This window comes from Natator depressus, chromosome 13 (assembly GCF_965152275.1).
Source record: "Natator depressus isolate rNatDep1 chromosome 13, rNatDep2.hap1, whole genome shotgun sequence".
Classification (NCBI taxonomy): Eukaryota; Metazoa; Chordata; order Testudines; family Cheloniidae; genus Natator; species Natator depressus.
The window spans coordinates 35,093,414-35,117,743 of NC_134246.1; the positions used below are offsets into that span (position 1 = coordinate 35,093,414).

General features: G+C 47.5%; 1 protein-coding gene, 1 long non-coding RNA gene and 2 other non-coding genes across 6 annotated transcripts; all 4 read right to left on the bottom strand.

The window, feature by feature from the left end:
- Positions 1–432: 432 nt before the first annotated feature.
- Positions 433–9,343, bottom strand: CCNB1IP1 (cyclin B1 interacting protein 1). The gene is made up of 4 exons (XM_074969890.1): positions 7,736–9,343; positions 6,206–6,539; positions 5,018–5,220; positions 433–630 (listed from the first exon to the last, which is right to left on the bottom strand). Exons 1-3 carry the CDS (start codon positions 8,030–8,032, stop codon positions 5,021–5,023), a joined length of 831 nt encoding a protein of 276 aa, XP_074825991.1. The 5' UTR covers positions 8,033–9,343; the 3' UTR covers positions 433–630; positions 5,018–5,020.
- Positions 9,344–10,529: 1,186 nt separating this feature from the next.
- Positions 10,530–22,294, bottom strand: LOC141997915 (uncharacterized). 3 transcript variants are annotated; one of them, XR_012641778.1, is made up of 5 exons: positions 22,200–22,294; positions 18,967–19,048; positions 15,036–16,524; positions 14,408–14,589; positions 10,530–13,545 (listed from the first exon to the last, which is right to left on the bottom strand). It is a non-coding gene; the product is annotated as an uncharacterized LOC141997915 (long non-coding RNA). The 3 variants fall into 3 exon arrangements; XR_012641777.1 differs by having other exon boundaries at positions 14,426–16,524; XR_012641776.1 differs by having other exon boundaries at positions 14,408–16,524.
- Positions 13,819–13,966, bottom strand: LOC141997926 (small nucleolar RNA SNORA79). Its single transcript, XR_012641785.1, has one exon. It is a non-coding gene; the product is annotated as a small nucleolar RNA SNORA79 (small nucleolar RNA).
- On the bottom strand, positions 14,854–14,931 carry LOC141997927 (small nucleolar RNA SNORD126). Its single transcript, XR_012641786.1, has one exon. It is a non-coding gene; the product is annotated as a small nucleolar RNA SNORD126 (small nucleolar RNA).
- Positions 22,295–24,330: the final 2,036 nt, after the last annotated feature.

Consider the following 24,330-nt stretch of genomic DNA (forward strand, 5'->3'; position numbering starts at 1 on the left):
CTCCTGCACTGCACACACCCCCTCCACAGCCCCTTCATTGCTCTGCACGCAGAGCGAGCTCCTGCACTGCACTCCCCCAGAACCCCTGCATTGCTCTGAACACACACAGCTCCTGCACTCCCCACACAGTCCCTGCATTGCTCTGCACGCACACACACACAGCCCTGATTTCTCCCTCCCCCCCACAGCTCCTCTATTGGAACATCCTACACAGCCCCTGCATTCCTTCCCCCCCCATACACACACAACCCCTCCTGGGATCCCTTTTTAATTCCATGTCCTGCTAGGGTTGCCACCTGCCCATTTTTCCCCAGGATCATCCCTTCATAGCTCCCCTGGGAAGTCTCTCTGTGTCAAGCCAAAATATGGGGCGGGGTTCAGATACACTCAATGAAGCCACACCAGGTGTGTAAGTATAACCGGTTTTATTGCCAAAGTATAATAAGCCTTCATGTGTTACTAAATACGTGCTTTCCACCAAGCAAGCAAGAATCAATGCTTACGTCCCTTCTGCTATGGACGGTCCCGGACCTTCCAGCCTTGTCCTTGAGGGCTCGTAGCAAGCGCTGCTCCAATGTGGGGAATTCCTGGTTACCCACAAGACCAGGGTCTGCAGGTGAGACTGTTCATCTAAAGCAATTTACATAGTCATTTTTATCACCATCTCTTTCTCGGGGGGGGGGCATTGTATTCACCCACAAGCAAGCTCTGGCAGGAAACATTATTGCACTCTATTCCCACACTCAACACTCTCTGGCCTTCCTTCTCTCTTTACTTGTTTATCCAGTTGAGTGGCTGCAAGCCAGCCTGGCCTGTAAAAGTCAGTTCACGACTAGCTCCCCCTGAACTATTGTGACAATAGGCCAAGGTAACTTGTGGTCAGCGCCAACGGTCTGGGAGCCTGGTACGTGCTGCCAGCTGTCCAGTGTGACTGTCTCAGGACCATTGCGGCTGTCCCATGTTTTTGTATCTCAGAGGTGGCAGACCTCCCAACCGTCCTGGGTTTTGTGGGACTGTCCTGCTTTGACACCTACCCCATGTCCCATTTGAAGCAGCTCCTGTCCTGTGGGGCTTGCTGGGCTCAGTTTCCCGCTCCAGGCATTGTGCCCTAAGTCCTGGTACATGGGGTTGAAGCTGTGATGAGTTCCCCCTGTGGTGCCACCTGGAAGTGGGGTTCCACTGAGCCCTCTGACCCACCAGCCTGGGCTCCCTCTTACACTATGCTGCTATGACAAGCTGTAGACCACTCCCAGATCTACTCTCACCAGCATTTGAACAGGCAGGGACACTCAGTTGCATGCAGGCTGACCAACCGCTGCATGAACCAACAACAACAGAGCCAAGATCGTAATTATGTCATTTTATATGATAATCATCCCCTCATGATGAATATGGGTTGTAGTGTCATGGAACCAATGCTCATATTTAGCCTGGCCCCGTCGACGGGGGAGTGGGGACACAGCCAGGCCAAACATGAACATTGCCGTGACTCCATACAGCAGGAGCCAGAGCACAACACCTGGACTGGGGAGCCTAGCCCAGCCATCCTCCACAGGACAGGAGTTGTCACTGTAGGGAAGTATGCAGTTCCCCTGCAACCTCCCCACCCCACCAGCCACCCACCCGCTCTGGGGGCAGCTCCCACCCCCAGGCAGCACCTAGCCCCCACATCCCCAGGCCTCCTTTCCCCTGCAGGCAGCACCCATCCAACTTCAGCCACTTGAAATATTAGCAGGTATGATGTGTTAGGATATAGATATTCAGACCTGCCTGTAAAGGCCTATACTTTAAGAATTTAGGTATATGTTTATCATTTAGCTAGTAATAGAGGTATACAAAGAATCTGTGTAAGGGCCTTCTCTCACTGTGACAGTCTGAGGCCCTGTTCTTAGGCTAAGGCCTTTAGCCAACCAGCAGAGGCAGCCATAAGCTGGGAAGCATTTGGTCACATCCTCACATTCCAAACTAGTCAATATAGGGCTGTTCGGAAGGTGATCCAATCTATCACCTCCAGAGAAAGGGAAGAGCCTAGAAGATGTAAAAGGAAATTTAGGTTGATAATTTTCTGTCTGGTAAGAATTCACTTATCAACAGACACAGCTGGGATGTAGTTGTGAAATCCTCACTTCTGTATTGTTTTGTCATTATAGTTCCCACTTTGCTACTGTTTGTTTGCATGGTCTCTGGATGGTTCTGTGATTGTTTCTGTCTGCTGTATAATTAATTTTGCTGGGTGTAAAGTAATTAAGGTGGTGGGATATAATTGGTTACATAATCATGTTATATGTTAGGATTGGTTAGGTAAATTTCAGTAGAATGATTGGTTAAGGTATAGCTAAGAATATTAATATATAAATTAGGGGCAAACAGGAAGTAAGTTGGGATTTGAAAATGAGGAAAAAGGAACTTGGATTTAAGCTTGCTGGAAGTTCACCACAATAAACATTGAATTGTTTGCACCTTCAGACTTCGGGTATTGCTGCTCTCTGGTCATGCGAGGACCAGGGAAGTGGGAGAGTGAAGGAATAAGCTCTCTAAAATGACCCTACCCCAGGCTGCACTGCCCACCTAGGGCTGCCAACTTTCCAATTTCTGAAAACAGTACACCCCTGCCTCCGCCCACTCCCCCTGAGGCTCTACCCCCTCCCCAAGGTTCTACCCCCCCACACTCCTCTCCTCTCCAATCAAAACAAAAACACCTAAACCCCAAAGCAGGAATTATTGCAGAAAGTGGCATGTTTCCTACCCCCTCTTTCAATCTTAACCTTACCTTCACCAAAATCACATTTAGATTAGGTGAAACATTCCTCTCCACAGAGATCTCTGTGCTGTACAGAGAAAAAGTTCCACAGCTCAACTAGGCAATTCCCATAATAACCCCAACAAAGCAGGGGGTATTGAGGACCCTCTTTAAGACATGACTGCGGGGAAAAATGTAGGGAGAAATAGATACTGACTCTACTGAGCTAAACCTCCAGCGCCCCCTCCACCCCCAACACACATATACACAAGAGGTGAGGATGCAGCATACAGTAATTCCAGTGTTGTAATCCGGAGGTGGGGGTGGATTATGGTCTCCGTGTTTCTCCTGGGAGGGGAGTTGGCTCTAGGTCCTGCAGGGAGGGGGCAGGGTGCATGCCCGAGAAGGAGAGTTAGGCTCAGAGCCAGCCGCTGAAGGGGCTGGCTGGGTACACCTTGGTTCTGGGCTGTGTATGCAGAGGGTGGGAGGGGGTTGGCAGCAAAGTGAAATGCTACTTGCAGCCCTCTCCCACCACCAGGGGGGCCAGCAGAGCCCCTCCACCTTGGGGAGCAGGGATCCTCCCAGTGGGGCTGAGCGGGAACCCCCTTCCCTGCAGTCTCCCCTGAGCGCCGGGGAGGAGGGGGGGAAACGCGTCCTGCCCCGGCCACTCGCCTGTGCAAGGCAGGATCTGGCAGCGGGGCTGATGCTGCTGCCACTAGAGGATGCGGCCTGCTGGAGAGGGAGACTCTGTCATGGGTATGCACTGTGGAAAGCAATGGGGGGCATGGCTGCTGGCTGCTGCTCCCTGCTGCTGGCTCTGTGCCTCGATCCCCTTGCAGCACCTCCCTGCCCACCAGCCCGCCTCCTTGGCCCCCGCTGTTCTGGTGCCCCTGCAGGTGGTAACTGGACTCTTGGTGTCTGATCTGTGTGTTCAGACTGGACACTGTCAGACCAGATTTTCTGGTAGAACACTGGACACCTGGTAACCCCAGGTTGTGCACACCCTGCCATTCACCTCCCCCTGACTTACATCCACTCCCCTGCAACCTGGCATGTGCTCCCCAAGCCACCCACCTCCCTCCCTCCTGTGATCCTTCCCTGATCTCACACAACCCACCCTACCCGTGCTACCCACCTCCCCTGCTGCAGAGATCCTTGATCCAACTAGAAACCAAGATGCAAAACATTTTTTTTCCCCTTTCTTTTTTTGCTAATCTTATTTTTAAGAGGGTGAACAACCTATTTACAGAGGTGACTTTATACAGTGCACAAATCCATTGGCTGTGAGATGTCAAAACTGACCCTGCTTCTCCCATTGTGGGGCTGAAAGATTTTAAATCTTGGTGAAAGTGAGGGGTAAATAATGAATGTGAAATTAACGCGGATGAACTTTAAGTGGGGGAGAAATAACTGCAAAGGTAGGATGGAATGGAATGTACCCAGGGGAAAACACTGGATAACACCAAGAAACGCACACACATAGGAGGAACACAAGCATAGATATAGAAGCAAAAGCACACCTACACAAAGCTATGCATGTACACACCCATAGAGCTATGCACTCTATGACATTCAGAGATACACACACACACACACACACACACAGCAAGAGGCACCTACCCACATGTATGTCTGTGCACACACAAAAGCAAAAGACACAGCTGTGTACACACAGATTTAAACACACATTGATTTATACACTCTGACAACACACAACTATCTAGACTTGTACAAACACATCCATGAATAGTTTCCCCCACATACATACACGGAGGCAAACACACACAACAGGGTACACACTTAGAGACAAACTCACACACAAATACATTCTCTCACACACAGAGACAACAGTGATAAATGTGTAAGCCATGAAGCAGAGTACAATGGAAGCAGGCCCAGATCCTCAAAGGTATTTAGGTGTCTTTGAGGATCATCTTGGTCCAAGAGTGATGGGATACTACTGTCAGAGGGTGTCAATTTTACAGTCTGAGGGGGACAATCCAAGGGTGAGAGAGGTTTACAGTCTGAGGGCGACAGTCTGTTGGTGAGAGGTTGTGACAATGAAATTGACAATCAGAAGTGACAGGACATTACAGACTCGGATGAGAGGGCAAGACAATCTGCAGGTGACAATCAGAGGGTGATTACATTACAATACCTAAAAGAAATAGCCCAAGTCTGAGGAGAATCCCAGCCCCAGACAATAAGCATTTTTGCTCTTTCCCCCACCAACATATGGGCTAAATTTCCAAGAGGCAGGTGTGAAAGGTGCATTACCAGTTACATCCTCTTCATCTTGTAGGTCCTGCTGGCTCCAGGGTGAGGCTCCAGCTCATTGCTGGGAGAGGTGAAGGTGAAGAAGCTGTTGCCAGATTCGCCCGCAGGTGGGGATGTGGCAAAGAAGGGTTTGAAGTGGAAGTCTCCCTCCCCACACCTGCCCTGGACCGGCGTGGTGTCCCCAGGGAACCTGGCAGCATTACCTAGGAAAGGGGAGTTACAAGGTCAGTTAGATGCTGGATTCTCTATTAGGATACACATTAGTGACTACACTGAGACAATCTGGGGATTGAACATAGAATCTCCAAATCTAAGACCATGAGTGGCCACAGCTTGATTTAAGTGCAGGGCGAAGGTTGGGGTTGTCACAGGAAATGGTGGGATTTGTAGGCCTGACTCACTTAAGCCTTAATTCACTAGCCTGGATTCGTAAACCTTTTGATGGTAAGATAGCAGCCACTAGAGAGACAAATGCCAATGCTCAAGAGTCAAGTCCCCAAAATTCATGAGATTTGCTTTCAAAATCATGAGGTTCTATAGAAATCTTCCTTCTGGTTCTGTAGCATTTATTGGTCACAATTTCCCTCTTTTCTGTGCAACCATGAGAAACTTATCCTTTTTTTAAAACACATCAAATATCCAGAGACTCACAGTAAAGTTTATGGGTTGGTGACACCACACAGCTAGCTAAGGTTGGAGAAGTTACAAGGGATGTTCAAAGCTTTGGGATTCAGAACATGAATTAACCCATTTTCTGGAGAAATCTCTCTAAGGGGGCGGAAAAGGAGCTTAATCTCCGTGGCCCATTCAGTCCTTGGCATCTCTGCAGAGGCTGCCAAGGAGGGGGCCTGTTAGTGTGAGAGAGGTTTGTAAGGTGGACAACTGTCCCAGCTGGGACCCTATCAACTTGTCTCACACAAAAGTGTCTAATCAAATATTTCACAGCATTTGGAAGTTGCTGATATGGTAGCATTTGGAGACTGACTGCTCTGTGTGAAGTCCTCCTCCTCCAAACACATACACACACATATGTGCCTCCTCCAGCCCTATGGCATGGAAGAAAAGTTCAGTCTTCCTAGCCCACTAAATCCTTGTCCCCTCCACTAACAGTGTCAGTGTAGTGACTCCTTATGCCAGCTTTTGCGTTCTCTGTGAGTAGTGGAATGAGAACCCCCCCACAGGTCTTACCCAATGGGAAGCCAAAGACCACAGGCTGAGGCATCATGGGAGGCTCATGGACAGCCTCCTGATTAGCCATGGCAATGTTGCGCAGGCGGAGGCTGTCATAGAGGCCCTGGAGCTTCTGGTATTGGCGGTTGCGCTCCATGAGCTTCTCTGAGAGCTCGCTGAACTTCTTCTTGTATTCCTCCAGCACCTTCTTCAGGGAGGAGACCTCGCTCTTCATAGAAGTCAGTTCCATGTCCTTGCTCTGCAGCTGCTGAGTGTACACCTTCTCCATCTGCTTCAGGTGTCCCTCGGCCTTGCTGTAGGTGTATTCCTGGTACAGGCGCTCCTGGTGAACCTGCAATGTGGAGATTATGGCAGGTGTGACAGGCTTCTTTGACCACTGATTGTCAGAGGAAAGTGAAGTCGCTCTATTTGAGATATAGTGGCATGACTACAGTGCAACAAAGGAAGGATGGTCTGGAGTTAAGGCACTGGACTGGGACTTAGGAAATCTGCGTTCAGTTCCCACTGCTGCTCCAGACTAGTGACTTTGGATAAGTCACTTAAGTCAATATTCTCAATAGGGACCACTAATTAAGGTGGCCAACATAAGGCACCTATAGACTGATTTTCAGATGTGCTGAGCACTCCACACACCAGCTGAAGTTGATAAGAGCTGTGGGGTGCACAGCATCTCAGAGAATCAGGTCATATGGCTCTCATGTTGAGTACTCAAACGTGAGGCACCTAAAAATGAGTGGACACTTATGTTGCTTTAATGTCTATACCTCAGTTCCCTACATGTGAAACGGAGATAGTAATACTGGCCTACTGCTCATAGGGGTTGAGGATAATTCATGAATGCCTGTGAGGTGCTTTTACACTGTTGTGGTGAGAGGAAAGAAAGGAGGAACGTGTAACAAAAATCATCAGCAAAGATGGAGGGAACCTTCCACAGTGACAGATGAGAGAGAGCAGCATGGCTAACAGAGCAATAATGTTTTATACTGACTGTTGAATAGAGAAGGAGGGAGGGAGAAGTGCAAATGCCACACTGGTGATTCTGAACCAGAGGGTGAGTGGCAACCTTCTCAGTGGTCCGTAGGCCACACAACAAAATCAAACAATGCAGGGGGTCAGGAAGGGATAGCTCAGTGGTTTGAGTATTAGCCTACTAAACTCAGGGTTGTGAGTTCAATCCTTGAGGGGGCCATTTAGGGATCTGGGCCAAAAATTGGGGATCACTCCTGCTTTGAGCAGGGGGGTGGACTGACCTTCTGAGGTCCCTTCCAATACTGATATTTTATGATTCCTTAATCCTATTCCATTCGGTTTCTTTCCACATTTTCAGGCCAAAAAATATAACATGGTGGCCCTTTGGAATCACCTAGGTGTCAATTCTGCCCTCCACATATGATATATAGATATCCATAAAGACTGATTATTGGCTCTTTCATTTCTTTAGCAAACAAAATCTCTTCCCAATTATATTTTCAAAGACAGATTTGAAGGTATCTACCTAATTTAGGACATCATCTGAGATGGGTTTACCTGGTATGTCCAGAAGGCCAATGCGCGGGAGCTGATGTCCAGCACAATCTCTGGCCGCAGTCCAGCCAACACCATGGCCTTGTATTCCTCAGAGGGACTTAGCTCAGTGCGAACAATGTCCAGCTTGCCAGAGAGGGTGCTGTTGCAGGCGGGACAGACTGCTGGTGAACGGCTGAATTCCCCACTGCCGTGCTGGTCACAGAAGATGTGTGAACAAGCTGTGACCCAGGCATAGCCGGAGAGCTTGACACGGCACTTGCGGTAATTGCACAGCAACATGTCCTCACACATGGACATTTTAATGGAGCCAACAGCAACGGTCTTGCCACCAAAACATACACCACCTGGTGGACGAGAATCTGCCACTCAACACGGCAAACCTATAGAGCAAAATAAATATGCAGGCTGGGATTCTCAAAGGGGCTTAAGAGAGTTAGGTGTCCAACTCCCATGGAATTATGGGATTCAGGCATCTAATTCCCTTAGGCTGCTTTGAAAATTCCACTCTATAGACTGAAGAGGAAACACTGACACTTTTATGCAACATCAAAATAACCAGTTAGATATTTTCTTCAGAAGCCTCTTGCCTCTGTGATGAGAAAATGACCCAATTTTCAAAAGTGGTGGCAACCAAAATCCCCCATTTGGCCACTAAAATGGGCACAGAGTTTCCCCAAATAGCCTTTGAACTAACCTAAGCGTCAATCCTCCTCCCCATTTTTTCAGTAATAGCATGCTGTGACACTTTTGTATTTTTAGTTGATTTTGTACACAAGGAGTTTATAAGTGCGGTGACACTTGAGGATATGCAGGACAAATCAGACTCCTGAAAGGGGTACGATAATCTGCAAAGGTTGAGAGCCCTTGCTGTAGTGTACCAATGCAGGTTTAGCCTGTACTAATACCAAGGTGTTAGAGCAGGGTGGGGCTCAGTTAGGACTCCTGGGTTCTGTTCCAAGTGTGGGAGAGAAATGGAGCTTAGTGGTAAGGACTCTTAGTTTCTATCCCCTCTTCTGTGAAGGCGGCAGGGTCAAGGTGGCTGGGAGACAATGTTTTCCTCCTGTTGAGCATTTGGTGTTTGCCAGTGGACTACAGGCATGAGTCCATATGGTGGATTTTTATATGTCCAACAGGGTTTCATCCCATGGCAATATTGGGACTTGTCTGTTAATGTGACACCAGTGGCTGACACCAGTGTCTTTCTTGGTCCATGAAGTGGCCTCTTTAGGGCATCCACCTACAATGGCTTGGCATGAGCCAACATTGCCAAATTTGGCATAGCATAAGCATGCTATGCACCAAAACGGGTACCTCGCTCATCCTTGATTTGACACAATGGGGGTCTGTGGGTAAGCCCCCTGGTGATTTTAGGAGCGTGTGTGTGTAGAGGGTAGACGGGGGAGTTGCTCCATTGGGTTTGACAGCGCCACTGAGTCACAAATGGCCCCTCACAAAATGGTGGCTGTATCTTGGCGCTGCATGAGGTGAATTTCACACACGTTGATATTTGGTGGCAAGACGGGCATGGGGCATGGGGCAGAGTTAGTATCACCCCAAATAATATGGGGGCTAGTGTCTCATTAAACCAGCTTTTTTAAACCACGCAGCAGTTAAAAGCGGTTGGAGGCAGGAAGTGGCGGGAAAACGAGCAACTGCCCTTGGCGGGTAAGGCCTCTACGCGTGCGCCGCTGCTTCACTGCGCTTCCCCCTCGCCCAGGAGCATTGGGGCCCCACCCCCACTCCCTCCCCCTCGCACCCGCCAATGGCAGCTCCTCCCGTCAGCCTCCCAAAATGTCCTTTTTGGAGGACGGGAGGGGGCAGAGGAGGAGTGGGACGTACCATTGTAGAGAAGGGGGGAAGAGGAGCAGGTGCGCAAAATCCATCTAGCTCTTCAGAATTTGCTGCAAAATACTTTAGCTAGAGGCTGGTATCCCAAAACGTGCCAAAGTGTCTCAGTTTGCTGTTTAAACAAAATAATCCCCTTCTATGGAAATGGTTTGGTCCAAAAGTTCCTCCCTGGCTTCTGCCCAGTCACTGTGGGAAGAGGGTGACAGGTGCGGGGGAGGGGGCATGATATGGCAAACTGAGCCCCAGCAGCACACAGCCTTCCCTGCTGACAAGCACAGACAGGCAGCCCCCTGTGCAGAGAGTGCTGCTGAGCTGGCACCCAAGCCCCACTTCAACAGAGCACCTACACGCCTGCTCCCCTTTCACGTCAACAGGGCACCCGCCCACCCACTCGTGATCCACATGAAAATGGCACCCATGGGTTCCCAGTGTAAATAGCCCCCCACACCTACTCCCCACTCCACGTCAACAGGGCACCACATGCCAGCTCCTGACCCACATCAAAATGGGATCCCAGTGAAAACAGCACACATACGTCCGCTCCCTAACCCACATCAAAATGGCACACAGAGCCGAAATGCATATCAAAATAGCACTCACACAGAGCACCCCCCCAAACCCACATCAAAACTGCATCCATGGTCCCCCATAAAAACCTTATCAAAATGGCACCCAGCCACACACTGCCCTCTCAACCATCAAAACAGCACCTATAGGATCCCACTAAGAGCCATGTCAAAATGGTGCTCTTCTGCATGATATGGGCAATACATGAGCAACCATTTCTTTATTGACAGGTTTCAGAGTAGCAGCCGTGTTAGACTGTATTCACAAAAAGAAAAGGAGGACTTGTGGCACCTTAGAGACTAACAAATTTATTTGAGCACAAGCTTTCGTGAGCTACAGCTCACTTCATCGGATGTATTCAGTGGAAAATACAGTGGGGAGATTTATATACATAGAGAACATGAAACAATGGGACCCTGCCTCCAACTTTTGGATGGAGCTGCTGCTGCTGGAAGGGGCCAGGTTTGAACATGTGACAGCGGGTGATTTCAGATTCAATTTCCCAGGATGCTACAAGACATCCCCATTTGTCCTGGTCTCACCTCCCCCATTCCCCACCCCAAAAATGACCAGGTCATAAAATAACTCCACGTGGATTCAATCAGCCACACAACCTGATAACTGCAAACCTTACCATCTGGTTTGGAGGGTTCGATGCTGTTATATTGGACTATTTTGTTAATTTGGATTTAACTTGGTGGTTTGCACATTTCATTGCTTCTGTAGGCTGAACTTATTGTACACATCAGGGACTCTTTGCATTTCTCCATGAGCACCCTGTATGCCACCCTCCCATCTCCCTCTAATTCAGGGGCTCCCTGTACCTCCCACGATGCCAGCAGCTGCCCCCTAGATTCTGTGCACTCCCAGTTCTTCTCCCCATGCTGTGGGCTGTGTGCTATTCAGGGTGCCAAATGTTAAATTCTGTTGGTAGGACACACAAATTAGATAGGGACATTGTTATGGGGTGTCATAACCATAAGGGTAGCCTAAAATTCCTCCTTACCTGTAAGGGGTTAAGAAGCTCAAATAACCTGGTTGGCACCTGACCAAAGGAACCAATGGGGACAAAAGATACTTTCAAATCTGGGGGCGGGAGGAGAGGCTTTGTTTTGGGTTCTTTGTTTCTGTGTTCGTTTGCTCTTGGGACTAAGAGGGACGGGGTATCAATCCATGTCCTCCAAACCATTCTTAACCAGTCTCTCATATTACAGAAATTGGAAGTACAGCCAGGCAAGGCGAATTAGTTTATCTTTGTTTTCTCAACTTGTGAATTTTCCCTTTCCTCGAGGGAGGTTTATCCCTGTTTTGTTGTAACTTTGAAACTAAGGCTAGAGGGGCTTCCTCTGTGTTTTCTGCATCTTTTGTTACCCTGTACAGTTATCTTCTAACCTGATTTTACAGCGGGGATTTTTACCTTTTCTTTTTTTAAAAATAAAATAATTCTTTTAAGAACTGATTGACTTTTTTTCAGTGTCCAAAGATCCAGGAATTTGGGTCTGTGTTCACTTTGTAACCAATTGGTTAGGATATTATTCTCAAGCCTCCGCAGGAAAGGGGGTGTAAGCGCTTGGGGGGATATTTTGGGGGAAGAGGAACTCCAAGTGGTCCTTTCCCTGATAGTCTAAATCACTTGGTGGTGGCAGCATACTGTTCAAGGACGAGGTGGAATTTGTGCCTTGGGAAAGTTTTTAACCTATACTGGTAAAAATAAGCTTAGGGGGTGTCATGCATGCGGATCCCCACATCTGTACTCCAGAGTTCAGAGTGGGGAAGGAACCCTGACATGGGGGAAGGGGTTAATGGCTGCCATCAACCAATTCTTGAGTCTATCGTCAATTGCAGAGTTGCCTGAATCTGCAGTTGTGATACACAGCTGGCAAGGGTTCCATGTGTCCATCCATCTCTCTCTCCCCTGCATTTTCCCTTTCTGTTTTCCAATTTTCTCCCAAATAAACAGGTTCTTAGCCCTCAGAAACTCAAACATTCCCTGAAAAATTGGAAAGGCGTGCACAGTGTTCAAAAGTGATCACATTACACATGTACAGACAAATACACGGAAATGCTATCAAATTGAGCAACACTGTCACACACAGTAAAAAGGCAATCTTGTTAGAAGAATAAAAATGCAACTTCTGCCATAATAAGGAGTTAAAAATTTTTTTGGAGAATTACAAAATTTTTAGATTCATCCTGGTTTAAATTTAAAGACATGATTTTGGGGAAATGCTTGTTTCTTGTGTTCAGCTGAATCCCCACAAGCTAGTTCAAACTCTTGAGGATCAAATGCCTGACATTTTCTGGGATGGCCCTGGTTTTGAGGGTCCAGCATGGCATCTCTACTCATGACATTGAGAATCTGTCCTGACTCCCATATAACCCAGGACCGTCTAAACTCAAAACCACACGTTGCTGAATTCAGTTCACACAGCCCTAGCGCTCAACTCCATCTCTCTCACTGCCTCCCAGCTGTTCAGCACAAGAACTGTAATATGTAGAAGACCTGCAGTGGTGGCTGCCCACTCAGTGGGAAAGGATCTACATCTGTTTATTTGGGGTGGAGAGAAAAAAGAATGATAGAGGAAGCCAACACTGGGAGCACAAAATAAGGGTCTGAGCTAGTGTCAGACGAGTCTGCACCTATAGGGTGAGGGAGACATAGTTTAAATACGCTTAAGTTAAGGATTTTCAAATCTATGGCATTTGCCTGTTAAATTCCCATTAATTTTTTGAATGGGAACCGAGTGTCCAAATCCTGAGCACATTTGAAAATCTCAGCATAACCTAAACGGTGTTGGTAGTAGAAAAGAGAGTAAACTCACAGAAGAGCGGAAAGTAATTTTGGACCCAGCAGTAAATAGACCAATGTTGATAATCATCCGGATCCTCAATTTTGTACAAGCCCATGGATATTACAATATCTGCCCAGATATTTTTAAAGTTCCTAGTCATTGTATCTCAGACATGAGGTCAAACCCTAACTCACTTTACAGAAAGGGCAACTGAAAAGCCTTCAGATAGCAATGGGATTTTCAAAAGGAGCCTAAAACAGCATATCTTCTAACTCCCTTAAGCCTCCTTTGAAAATCCCAACCACAGCCATGACTGACCTGAGCTGAATTCAGACCAGTGGATTAGAGTTGAGAAAGCTCCATTTCCCCCTCAGTTCTACCACTGTCCGTTTGTACAAAAAATACCCAACTCTTACACATCCATTCTAGTTTAATTATCCTGTTTTTAGTACAGGCTTTCCTGGACATAACTTCAAAGAGTCCTTGTAATACAGATCAGAGACGGGGCAAATCTTTTAATCTTCAGGCCCCAAATTCTCTCTTACAGTTGATGCTGGTGGAGAGAAAGATACATTTTCCTTGAAGGTTCATCTCAAATCATCCCTGTAAAGATAAGGAATCTCAGTATTAAAGATGCAGAATGCAGCACACAATTGCCTCTTAGAAAACTAGATAGCTTAACTGTACTAACTTCTCCCAGCTGAGGCCAGCATAGCTCCTACTGCTTCAGCTCAGGCAATCTTTCAGCTCACATAGTAATTTTACAGTCTGGTTACTGTAGCCCACTGCCTAAAGTTGACAGAGAAATAGGTACAGAGCAGGTGGTTTTTCAACCCCATTTCTTTCCCTAAAAGTCCAGTCCCCTTCTGCCTCTTTGAGTGTCTGACCCCGCAAAAATCAGAAGGTGCCAACGGACGGCCAAACCCATCCAAGAGCACTCTGAGTGAAGAAAGGCCAAGTTTAATCTGCGATGACACAAAATCCCACTGCCCATGGCTCATGGCAGCCAGAGGAACGGTCATCGCGGCCACTCTCCCTTAAATGAGCAGCTCTGAAAGCAACAGGATTCTCTAGAGAGATACACCATGAATTTCTTTAAAGAGCAAACCTTTACTAAGCAGTTTCCTTACTAAAATCCTGCAGAAAGGAGTTCCTGTTCATGTGTGCAGAAAGATACAGCTTTCTGAAAGCATCTGCAGCTTCAGGTACTGAAAGACGGCCTGGCAATGTTTGGAAGATCAGTTCAGAGACTGGTTTCAGAGTAGCAGCCGTGTTAGTCTGTATCCGCAAAAAGAAAAGGAGTACTTGTGGCACCTTAGAGACTAACAAAGTTTATTTATTTATATCGCTAAGGTGCCACAAGTACTCCTTTTCTTTTTAGTTCAGAGACTGTTTGTCACTGAATGCGGAACGCATGTTATACTTTATACAAGACATTTGTTAACTGCTGTGTCTGCCACAGTACCTCTTTCTTGCCCCATACCTGCCCCCATGGTGACATTGGCGGGGGGTGCCAATATGGGGCCATGCTAGCCAACTGGATGGATACGAACTTCCAACAGCACTTATGTCTGTGATTCCTATACGGGATCCAGAGCGAGGAGGGAGAAGAGAAACCAGCCAATTTTGTTTTCAGAGTTCCTGCCCCTACAGATACAAGGAGGAAATGTTTCCAGGTCAATGGAGAGAGAGAGAAGAAGGGGGAGGGGGAAGAGCTACCAACTGCATGGAAAACTTTTCCTTGCATCTATGCCCCTCCTTCATTTGCACAAAAACCAGATCCATGTTTCTGAAGAGTTTGCATGGATCTGCTACTTATTCTTCTCACTGTCTGGGACTTCACCCACTGGAGACCATTAGAACATCAGCTTTCCCCCAAATCAGACGTCAGCTGCAGGTGTTTGTTTCATTAGTCTGCTCAGGGCATGTGTGTAATCAGGGTAGATCAGGTGAAACACGGACTGAACATGCGGTTCATCATAGCAGACCCCTCCTAGTTCTACAAGTGGCAATGTGGTTGCCCCTCCCACACACAAACCACCACCCAGGACTCTGAAACCCCAAGTGGTTGAGAATTTTAGCTGCTTCCTCACCGAACTTCCTCGTGTTCCAACATGAGCTCCCCAACTCTACCTACAAAAAGAAGACGGATAAAATCCCTGCATGCATAAACAGGGGAGTATCCAGTAGAAGCAGGGAGGTGATTTTACCCATGTGTATGGCACTGGTGAGTCTAATACTGGAATACCGCATCCAGTTCTGGTGTCCCAATTTTAATATGGATGCTGAAAAATTGGAGACGGATACCTTTCTAGGAGGCATGCTTTACGCAAACACAATCAGTGGGATTGCTAGGTGAAATTCTCCAGCTGGTATTAAACTGGAGATCAGACTAGGCAATCTAGAGGTTCCATCTGGCCTATTTTCAATAAGGCCATACGAGCAGCTTCTAAGGGCATAGCCGTTCCAGCCAGGGAAATGGCGCAGTGAAGTTAACTCGAGACGCAGTGGGGTAAGAAGGGCTCATGCAGGGAACTATTTTAAAGCAGCATACGTGGAGAGGGGGGCTAATGGTTGAGTTTTAGAAATGGGAAGGAGTCAGGGAGTCATAGTGGAATTACTAGGTGACTTTCTATGCCCCCTGTGATGCAGGAAGTCAGTCTAGATAGTCATAATGTTCCCTCCTGGCCTTAAATATTGACCCCCATCTACTAGATTTCATTGCAGGCACAAAATGGGAGAGGGAATTAATGCTTCTCTCCATCCTTGATGTAGTTGGGTCTGTTCAGGGCACGTGTCATCAGGTGAAAGATGGACTTAACATACTCATGGCAGACTCCACCCATGCCCTCAAACCCAGCTGTGACACCACCAATGGCAAAGCACAGAGCGGTCTCATGGGTCCGAGAAGAAATGCCTTGAGGGGAGAGCCGGCCCTCAACACCCACCCTCAAGGTAGTTGTGTGGTTAAAGCTCTGGACTAGGACATCTGGGATCAGTTCTCAGCTCCGCCACAGACTCCCTGGGAACCTCAAACAAGTCCTTTTAAATCTCTGATTTTGGTGCCTAACTCCACTGGGCTCCTTTGAAAAATCTCAGCCGTCAGCTCTCTGTACCTCAGTTCCCCATCTGTAATGCTGATACTTCCTGTCTTCCATCCTTTATAACCTAAGCAGACAAAGCCAACAAAAATCTTTGGGACAGGGATGGTCTGTAAGTGTCTCTACAACCCCCAACACAGTAGGGCCTCTAGGGAACAGTGTAATATAACTAATAATAAAACAAGTCAAGCATCCTGCCTCCAGCAACACACCTCTGGCTACTCCTCACTAACCCTCACAGAGATCAGAGCAAACCCTGAAAGCACAGGAGCTGATTATCCTTATCTCAGCTCATGTAGGCTGTAAAACCACTCAGTCTTTAAGTCCCTACTCAGAGGGAGACCCTTACCCAACCGTCCTGGGTGCTCAGTTCCGGGGTGTTTCATTTCAGCCCATTTTCAAGATTCAGTTACTTCATTTGTCCACTTCAGCCCCAATCGTTTCGTGGGGTTGGGGTGTCAGTCTCCAGCCTCTCCACCACCTGAAACAGGCAAAGAAACATTCATAAGACCATGATCCACAAAGCCTCTTCCTCTGCCCTGCTGCTGCAGCTATACCAAAGATCAGAGTTGCTTCTGGACCCATCTAAACTGAATTCCCCAGCACACCACAGGCCAGTTCTACCTGGGCACATCTAGGCAGGAAGAGCTAGCACTATACATGGAGAGGAAGACAGCAGGACTAAAACGAAGACACTTCTAGGGCAAAGAGAGACAGCCAGAGCAAAGTGCAACAGGAGAAGGAAGGGGAATATTTTAGCACAATGGTTCTCAACTGGGGGCCCGTGGCTGGTCCATGAAGCAGGGCTGGCACTAGGCTGGCTGGGGCCCAGGACAGAAAACTCGGAGCCTCAAGCCCCACAGAGCTAACGCCCTGCTGGGCAGAAGCCACTCCTGCTCCACTGAAGCCCAGCCCCTCAGCCCCTGCTGGGCCCTGGAGTTTTTATAACATGTTGTGGGGACCTCACAAAAAAAAAAAAAAAAAGGTTGAGAATCCTTTTTTAGCAGACAACTGGTCAAGCTCCCTATGCACCTATGCTAACAAAAGATCCCATGGCCCTTTTAATGTCCACAGTGAGCAGACAGGATCTCAAATTTTGTTAAGGCCTCAAGCAAGAGACCTGAACAGCTTCAGACCAATAGTGTTAATTTATCTGCAGTGGAAAGGGAAAGAGATGAACCAATCCTGGACACTGAGGATTTAAAACCTGATGTTTACATCACTAAGGCAACACCAGTGTGAAGGCCTGAAGACCCGCACAGGCTAGTAGGTTAGCAAGGCCCAAAAGCCACAAGTCATTCCTACTACACTCCATGATCGTAGCTGAACGCTGGATCGGTCAACAAAACTCGTAACAGACACTTGGATAAAGTCAGAGTTGAAAAACATCTGCTACAATCCAAAGGCCAGAACTGAAGATTTGACACGCCTCAGCCTGCACTAATTGGGGGAAGGGAGACAGTCTGGCAGGCTGTGATGAAGTGGAGATTTCCCCTTGTTATGTTGTATGTGAGTCTTACTGTTTTGCATGAATGCTGTGCGCGCCTCACTTTCCCTTTGTATTGCACCCATGTCTAGGTGGTGGGTATAAGCATGTGAGACTTTTGTGGGGGTTGCTCCAGCTGCCTGCACGGATGCTATGGCCACCCCTTCATAACCTGAGACCCAGGAGGGGGATGCGACCAGGTGACTCTTGGACTGGGAAGGAGACAAAGGCCGGAGAAGGAGCAACGGGCAGTGCAGGGGCCAGGCAGCTGGAAGCTAGTTGCTCTCTGCTGGCTTGGGGCACAGGAGATGGACTTGGCTGAAAGTCACTGATTTGTGTGCTAACAAGTTCTGTTCTACGCTGTGTTCCTGTCGACGAATAAACCTTCTGTGTTACCGGCTGGCTGAGAGTCATGTCTGACTGCGGAGTTGGAGTGCAGGGCCCTCTGGTTTTCCCAGGAGCCCCGCCTGAGCGGACTCGCTGCGGGAAGCACATGCTGTGGAAGGGGATGCTGAATGCTCCTAGGTCAGACCCAGGAAGGTTGAAGCTGTGTAAGCTTCTTGCCCTGGAGACAGTATGCTCAGAGAGAGGAGGCTCCCCCAGAGTCCTGACTGGCTTTGTAGGGAGCAGTTCCAGAGCATCGCCCGGAGACTCTGTGACACAGGCCTAATCCTGCCCTGATCTACCTAACAGGAATATTCTGGAATCCTCTCTCCAGGTTGGAAATTATAGTCTTGTACAGCCCTTAAAGAGAGGTAGGCAAATAAAACCCAGGACTCCCAGTCCCCCTTCTCTACAGCTAGACTGGACTCCCTTGCTCTCACCCAGGGGTGGCCAATCTGTGGCTCCGGAGCCAGATGCGGCTCTTCAGAAGTTAATATGCGGCTCCTTGTATAGGCACAGATTCTAGGGCTGGAGCTACAGGTGCCAACTTTCCAGCAGGTTTGGGGGTGCTCACTGCTCAACCCCTGGCTCTGCCACAGGCCCTGTCCCGACTCCACCCCTTCCCGAGCCTGCCGTGCCCTCGCTCCTCCCCCCTCCCCCCCAGAGCCTCCTGCATGCCATGAAACAGCTGATTTGGCTGGGGGGGGGGTGGGGGGGGAAGAGGAGAGGCAGGCGCTGCAGGGCTGCCAGTGGTTGGGAGGCCCGGGCGGGGGGTGGGGAGCTGATGGGGGACTGCTGACCTATTACTGTGGCTCTTTGGGGGAGTGTGAACTAGTGGTTAGAGCAGGGGTGGCCAACCTGAGCCTGAGAAGGAGCCAGAATTTACCAGTGTACATTGCCAGAGTTGGGAATAGACCTCTGGGGTCCTGACTCCCAGCCCCCCTGTCCTAACCCACTATAGTTGCCCCTAGATTTCGACAGTTTTGCTGTTATGTTGAGTTTAGTTCCCTGGGAGAGGGATTTCCCTTCCTCTGTAAAAAGCCTATCTCATACCAGCTCATTGCTCCCCGTATCTGGAACATGGCACTGGTCCAAAGCAATTGTTTCCTCCCAGCTCATCAGTTCCATTTTCAGCCTAAAATGAAGGGATACAAACAGTGGTTTAGGATACACAGACCAAAACCTGGCAACTCCACCACAGCTATGTCAGAAAAGAGGTTACATTAGAGACAAGAGTGTAAAAGCTTCTACAACAGGATGTTCCCACCTTTAGGGGTAAGGAGCAGCAAGTCCCCAATAATGCAGAAGCTACACTCTCTAAAATTAATACAGTAATGAGGGTGTTAGGAAAATTTTAACATGAAGCAGTTATGTCAACCAAACCAAAGTTAGGCCAATGCAGGAATGCTGGGAAAGTTCCTGAATGAGATAGGCAGGATGAAAGAATGCTTGTTAAGTTGCAAGGAGTGAATTAAGGAGGAGACCTGCATTCCTGCATTATCGTGCCAGACGCCCTGAGAATGAGAAGGAGACACACTGTCTCCACTCCCTGTTTCTGTTTCATGTATGTTCTTAACTCCTTGTCCCCTGTTTGACAACTGGATTGATAAGAAAGTTGGGAAGGCATAACGACTTGCAAAAAGCTATATACAATAGGGGATAGGTATGCGTGCATGATAAAGAACTTTTAACTAACAAAGGGGAGCGGAGTTTGGGCTATTTCATGAATAATCTGTGCCGCGACGGACCTGTCTATAAAAACCTATTAGTTTTGCCTAAGAGGTAGCTGGTTCTCTTTGGAGATGGGCTGCTCTCTATTGTTGTGTGCACTCTTCAATGAAGAGCTTATACTTGGACTTTGCTGGTGTTGCCTGTCTCTCTGCGGTCAGACAACGAACCGTGCCATATGGGGTTCGAGTCCCCAACAATTGTTTGTCCTTCTCTAGCTCCTTCCTTCCAAAAATGTTGAAAAGTGGGGCTTTCAGAGGAGCCTAAGGAAGTTAGGTACCTTACCCCCCCTTAGGCTCCGACAATCCAATGCCAAGTGCTTTACAAATATTAATTCTCATCCGCCCTGCGAAGTCAATATCATCCCCATTGTATAGATGGGGAAACTGAGGCACAGAGTGGCAATTGACTACCCTCAGGTCACCAGCAAGTGGCAGAGCCATGAATAGAACCAAATGAAGGTCAGTCTTACATGGCGCCACCTCACAATCTCTTCCTGGTGATGTAGGGCACTGCTATTCTCCAAATTTTACAGCTAAAGAATTGAGGCACTGGGCCAGTTTTTAAAATGTCTGTGGGCACCTAAAGACACAGAATGAAATCAGTAGGTGTTAGGAACCTACATGTTTCTGAACATTCCACTACATATCTATCTGTATCTTTAGTGCCCAAGTACCTGTAAAAATCTGGCACAGAGAGACTAAGACTGGCACAAGGTCACACAAGAAATTTGTGGTTTTTAAAACCAGAGTGAACAAAGGGATAGAAAGCAGACTATAGGGAACAATCCTACATTGACCCCAAGAAAACAGGCCTGTTAGGCCACCCATCCTATGTAGCTCTAATCTTCTGTGTTAGAATAATCCTTAATTGAACCCATTGCTGCCCTGAATCAGTCTCCAGACTTTATCCCACTGCCTCATTTGCAGATCCAACCCCCAGAGCAAGGCAGAGAATCTTTCTGGGGAAGCCTGGCTGCTTGCAGCCTATGGTGTTTGCATTCTGTATCTGACATCCTTTGAGGCTTCATAGATCCTGGGCTCAAGGAGTATCTTTCTGACCTGTATAAAAGTGATTGGCTTCCTTTACCTTGGTAGATGCAAAGAGTCTTAAGATGCTACAGATCAGGTAAAGGCTGCTGACAGGGATGGCTCAAAGGCTATGAAGTACCCAACCACTTGTAGCTAATAAGGAGTCAAAACAGATGCAGAAACAACAATATTTAATAATTTGCTCTCTTTCTAGTAACTCCCATTCCAGATTGGAGTGTTTTTTATAAGCATAATCATTAATGAATCAAGACTCACCATGCTTCCTTATGAAGTACTATTCACATTGTACAGCTGGGGAAACTGAGGTACAGAGAGGCACAGGCAAAGTGGCTTGCTCAAGGTCACCCCTGGGTCATCTTCAGAGCCAGTAATAGGAGTCCTGACTCCCAGCTCACCTACCATAAGGCCCCTCTACCTCCCAGTGCTAGGGTAGAACCCAGGAGTCTTGACTCCCAGCCCATCCATCATGAAACCCATTTTTAAAATGGGGTCTGGAGAGCACCGGGGCTTCAGCAAAGGCACTATACAAGCAGACAGGCGTTTTACCACGGGAGCCACATTGGGCTCAAGATAGCCTCTGAATTGCACGGTGTGTTTCAAAGCCAGCAGAGCCCACTCAACTTTCTTCTCTTGTAACTAAACTTCCATATACTTCCTTCAGTGGAGTTTCATCGGCAAATTATAAAGTGGGGAGAAAAGCCACTTTATAATTTGTGGTCAGCTTCACCATTGCCAGCAGCAGCATTTCTGAACCCCAAGTCAAACCCGCTCCCAGCTCATTCCGCACCCCGAAAGAGGCTGCTAGTCCTGGAACACACAGCGGAAGGCACCTTCCGAACCCTGCCCCCGCCGCAGCAAGGACGTCCTTTGTTCAGCCTTCACCGGCTCCCCCACCATGTGCTTTTTCCTCTTAAAGGGACACACACTTGTACATAAAACTCCTGCTGTTTATTATGGTTTGGTTATAGCAGGAGGAGCGGGTCTCAAGACTTTGCTCTCCCTCCCGGAGCTGGGAGTAGAGTCTACTGGATTAAAGGGCAAAACTAAGTGTTAGAACTCCTGGGGTCGCTTCCGAGCTCTGCAGCATACTCCCTGCCTGCCCTGAAACCAGTCACCAAATCAGGCGGGCGGGGGGAAGAGAGGAGTAGAAAGATATAGCTAACTCTTTCCACCGCATGCGTGCCTTCGTGCAGGCCTGAAGGGGACACTGCAGACAGATACATAGTAATTTATTAAAACGCAGGGAACAAATCTGTTTCGGCCACATACTGTGAATTCAATGGTACAATCTCACAGTTTTTAACAGACCACTAATCCCCTGCCTTTGGCCCCAGCTAAAAGAGTGGCCTATGGATTATGAATTCAACAGTCCCAGGGCCTAAGGAAAAGCCTTTCTGCACCACATATAGTTTAACATTTATTCCAATCCTAACACATGGGTGGATGGCAAAAATTAAATTCAGATTAGCAAAGGATTCAAAACGAGCTAAAGATCTTGCAACTTACCAAGCACGCCGGTCTGGGAGTACAGGAACAGGAAGCACTGTGGGTGAGTGATGATGAAAGAGACAGAAACAAAATGAGAGGATGTGGTAGGTGGGACAGGAAAGAAAGCAGCTTTTGCAATTGGCTGAGAGCATACGCCAGTCCGTCTCTCATTTCCCTGAATCAAGACCAGATGCAGGCTAAATGGTGGAGAGGGATAGTTAAGTGGTTTGAGCATTGGCCTGCTAAACCCAGGGTTGTGAATTCAATCCTTGAGGGGGCCATTTAGGGATGTGGGGCAACTATGGGGGATTGGTCCTGCTTTGAGCAAGGGGTTGGACTAGATGACCTCCCTTCCAACCCTGATATTTTATGATATTCAAAACTGCCTAGCAGACATGTTTACCATTTCTAGAAGTCAGCCCACTTATTTAGGAGGCTAAATCAGGATTTCAGAATCTAAATTTAGGCTTCTGGTTTTGAAAATTTAGCCTTGGAATTTTGGGGTCATTTTGATCCCCAAATCCCTTACAAATAGTGTAATATCAATAAACCTATTTCACATTTATATAGCACTTTGGATTTTCCTCATTTTCCTCATTCTGAATTCCAGGACTGGAAAATACAGAAAGATACTGGGAGGAGAGAGCCAAGTTTCTAAAGGTTGTTTAGGAGCCTAAGATGCTGAAAATCACCTAGTGCAGTGGTTCCCAAACGGGTTCGTGAACCCCTGGGGGTTCACAAAATGTTACAGGGGGTTCTCAGGAAAATATTCCCTAATGGCAGACAGAGCTGTCTCTAGGGACCCCGGGCAGCACAGGACCAGCCGCCCTGAGCCCCTGGACTTTCCAGAGCTAACCAGATCAAAGCAAGCATATCTATCACACTGAGGAGATTTAAACTTCAAGACTCCTTATAAGAAATGGAAAGGGGGGTGGATATTTTCTGCTATGTTTAAAATTAAATAGACAGCTAGTATTGTTTTTAAAATGATTATGAAGAACAAGTTTAAGCTTTGTTGTAACATGCGTTGTTTTTCTGGATTGCTCAAGACTTGAATGCTTGTGTAGGAGGAACTCTCTGAGTTGCCTTCTTAAATACCTTCATGCTATTTCACATCTGATACTCCTTGATGAAACATAGGTGCCTTGTCTTATAACAGGCTTATTCAAAGTGATACAAGCAACGAAAGTGAGATCTTGGAAGAGTGTTGCCATTTTCATAACATAATAAAAATACTGTAATGATAAATAATAATAAATAGTGTGTAATAAGCATGTCATAAAAACAATTTTTATATTTCCAAGATCACTGCTTTTATAATTTATACTCAGGTAAAGGAGAAAATCCCTGGAAATATTCATTTTTAGGAGGGGGTTTGTGAGACTTGACATTTTAGTGAAAGGGGTTCACAGGTTGTTAAAGTTTGGGAACCACTGACCTAGTGGGATTTCAAAAATACCTAGGCACCCTAACTTCCATAGGCACCTAATTCCATCACATGCCTTTGACAATCCTAATATATATCCAGATTCAGAGTCAAAGGCTGTAGGAGGCATCTGCAATGCGGGACTTCAATAACATTTGTGGGTAAAATAAATGTGGGAAATCTTGGCAAAATCTGCAAAGGAAAATAATAAAATCCCTTGTGCACCATGCTTCCTACCAGACTGTGCTCTCACTTACACTGACATAACCCCGTTAACTTCAGTGGAGTTGCTCCAGGTTTAAACTGGTGTATTTCACAGCAGAATTTTCCTTTCCATAGGTAGGCATCATTGTCGCCATTTTACAGGTGGAGAAACAGGCTCAGAAAGAGGTGAAGGTGCAGATCCTCAAAGGTAATGAGGCATATAACTCCCACTGGGAATTAAGCACCTAAATATCTGTGAGATCTGGGCCCAAGTGACTTGTCTGAGTCCCTGGCCCAGCTGAGAATAGAACCCAGGTGTCCTGATTCCTGTTCCCTTGTAGTAACCACTCGCTCACTCACCTTCCAAAGCCCAGTATATAACCCAGGGGTCCTGACTCCCAGGTCCTCCTGTTCCCCAATGGGGAAGAGCTGAGAAAGAAAACAAAGAAAATTAGCTGTTGCTACCAGCTAATCAAACAATATGCACAAACCTCTTAGGACACCAAATAGCCAATTCTG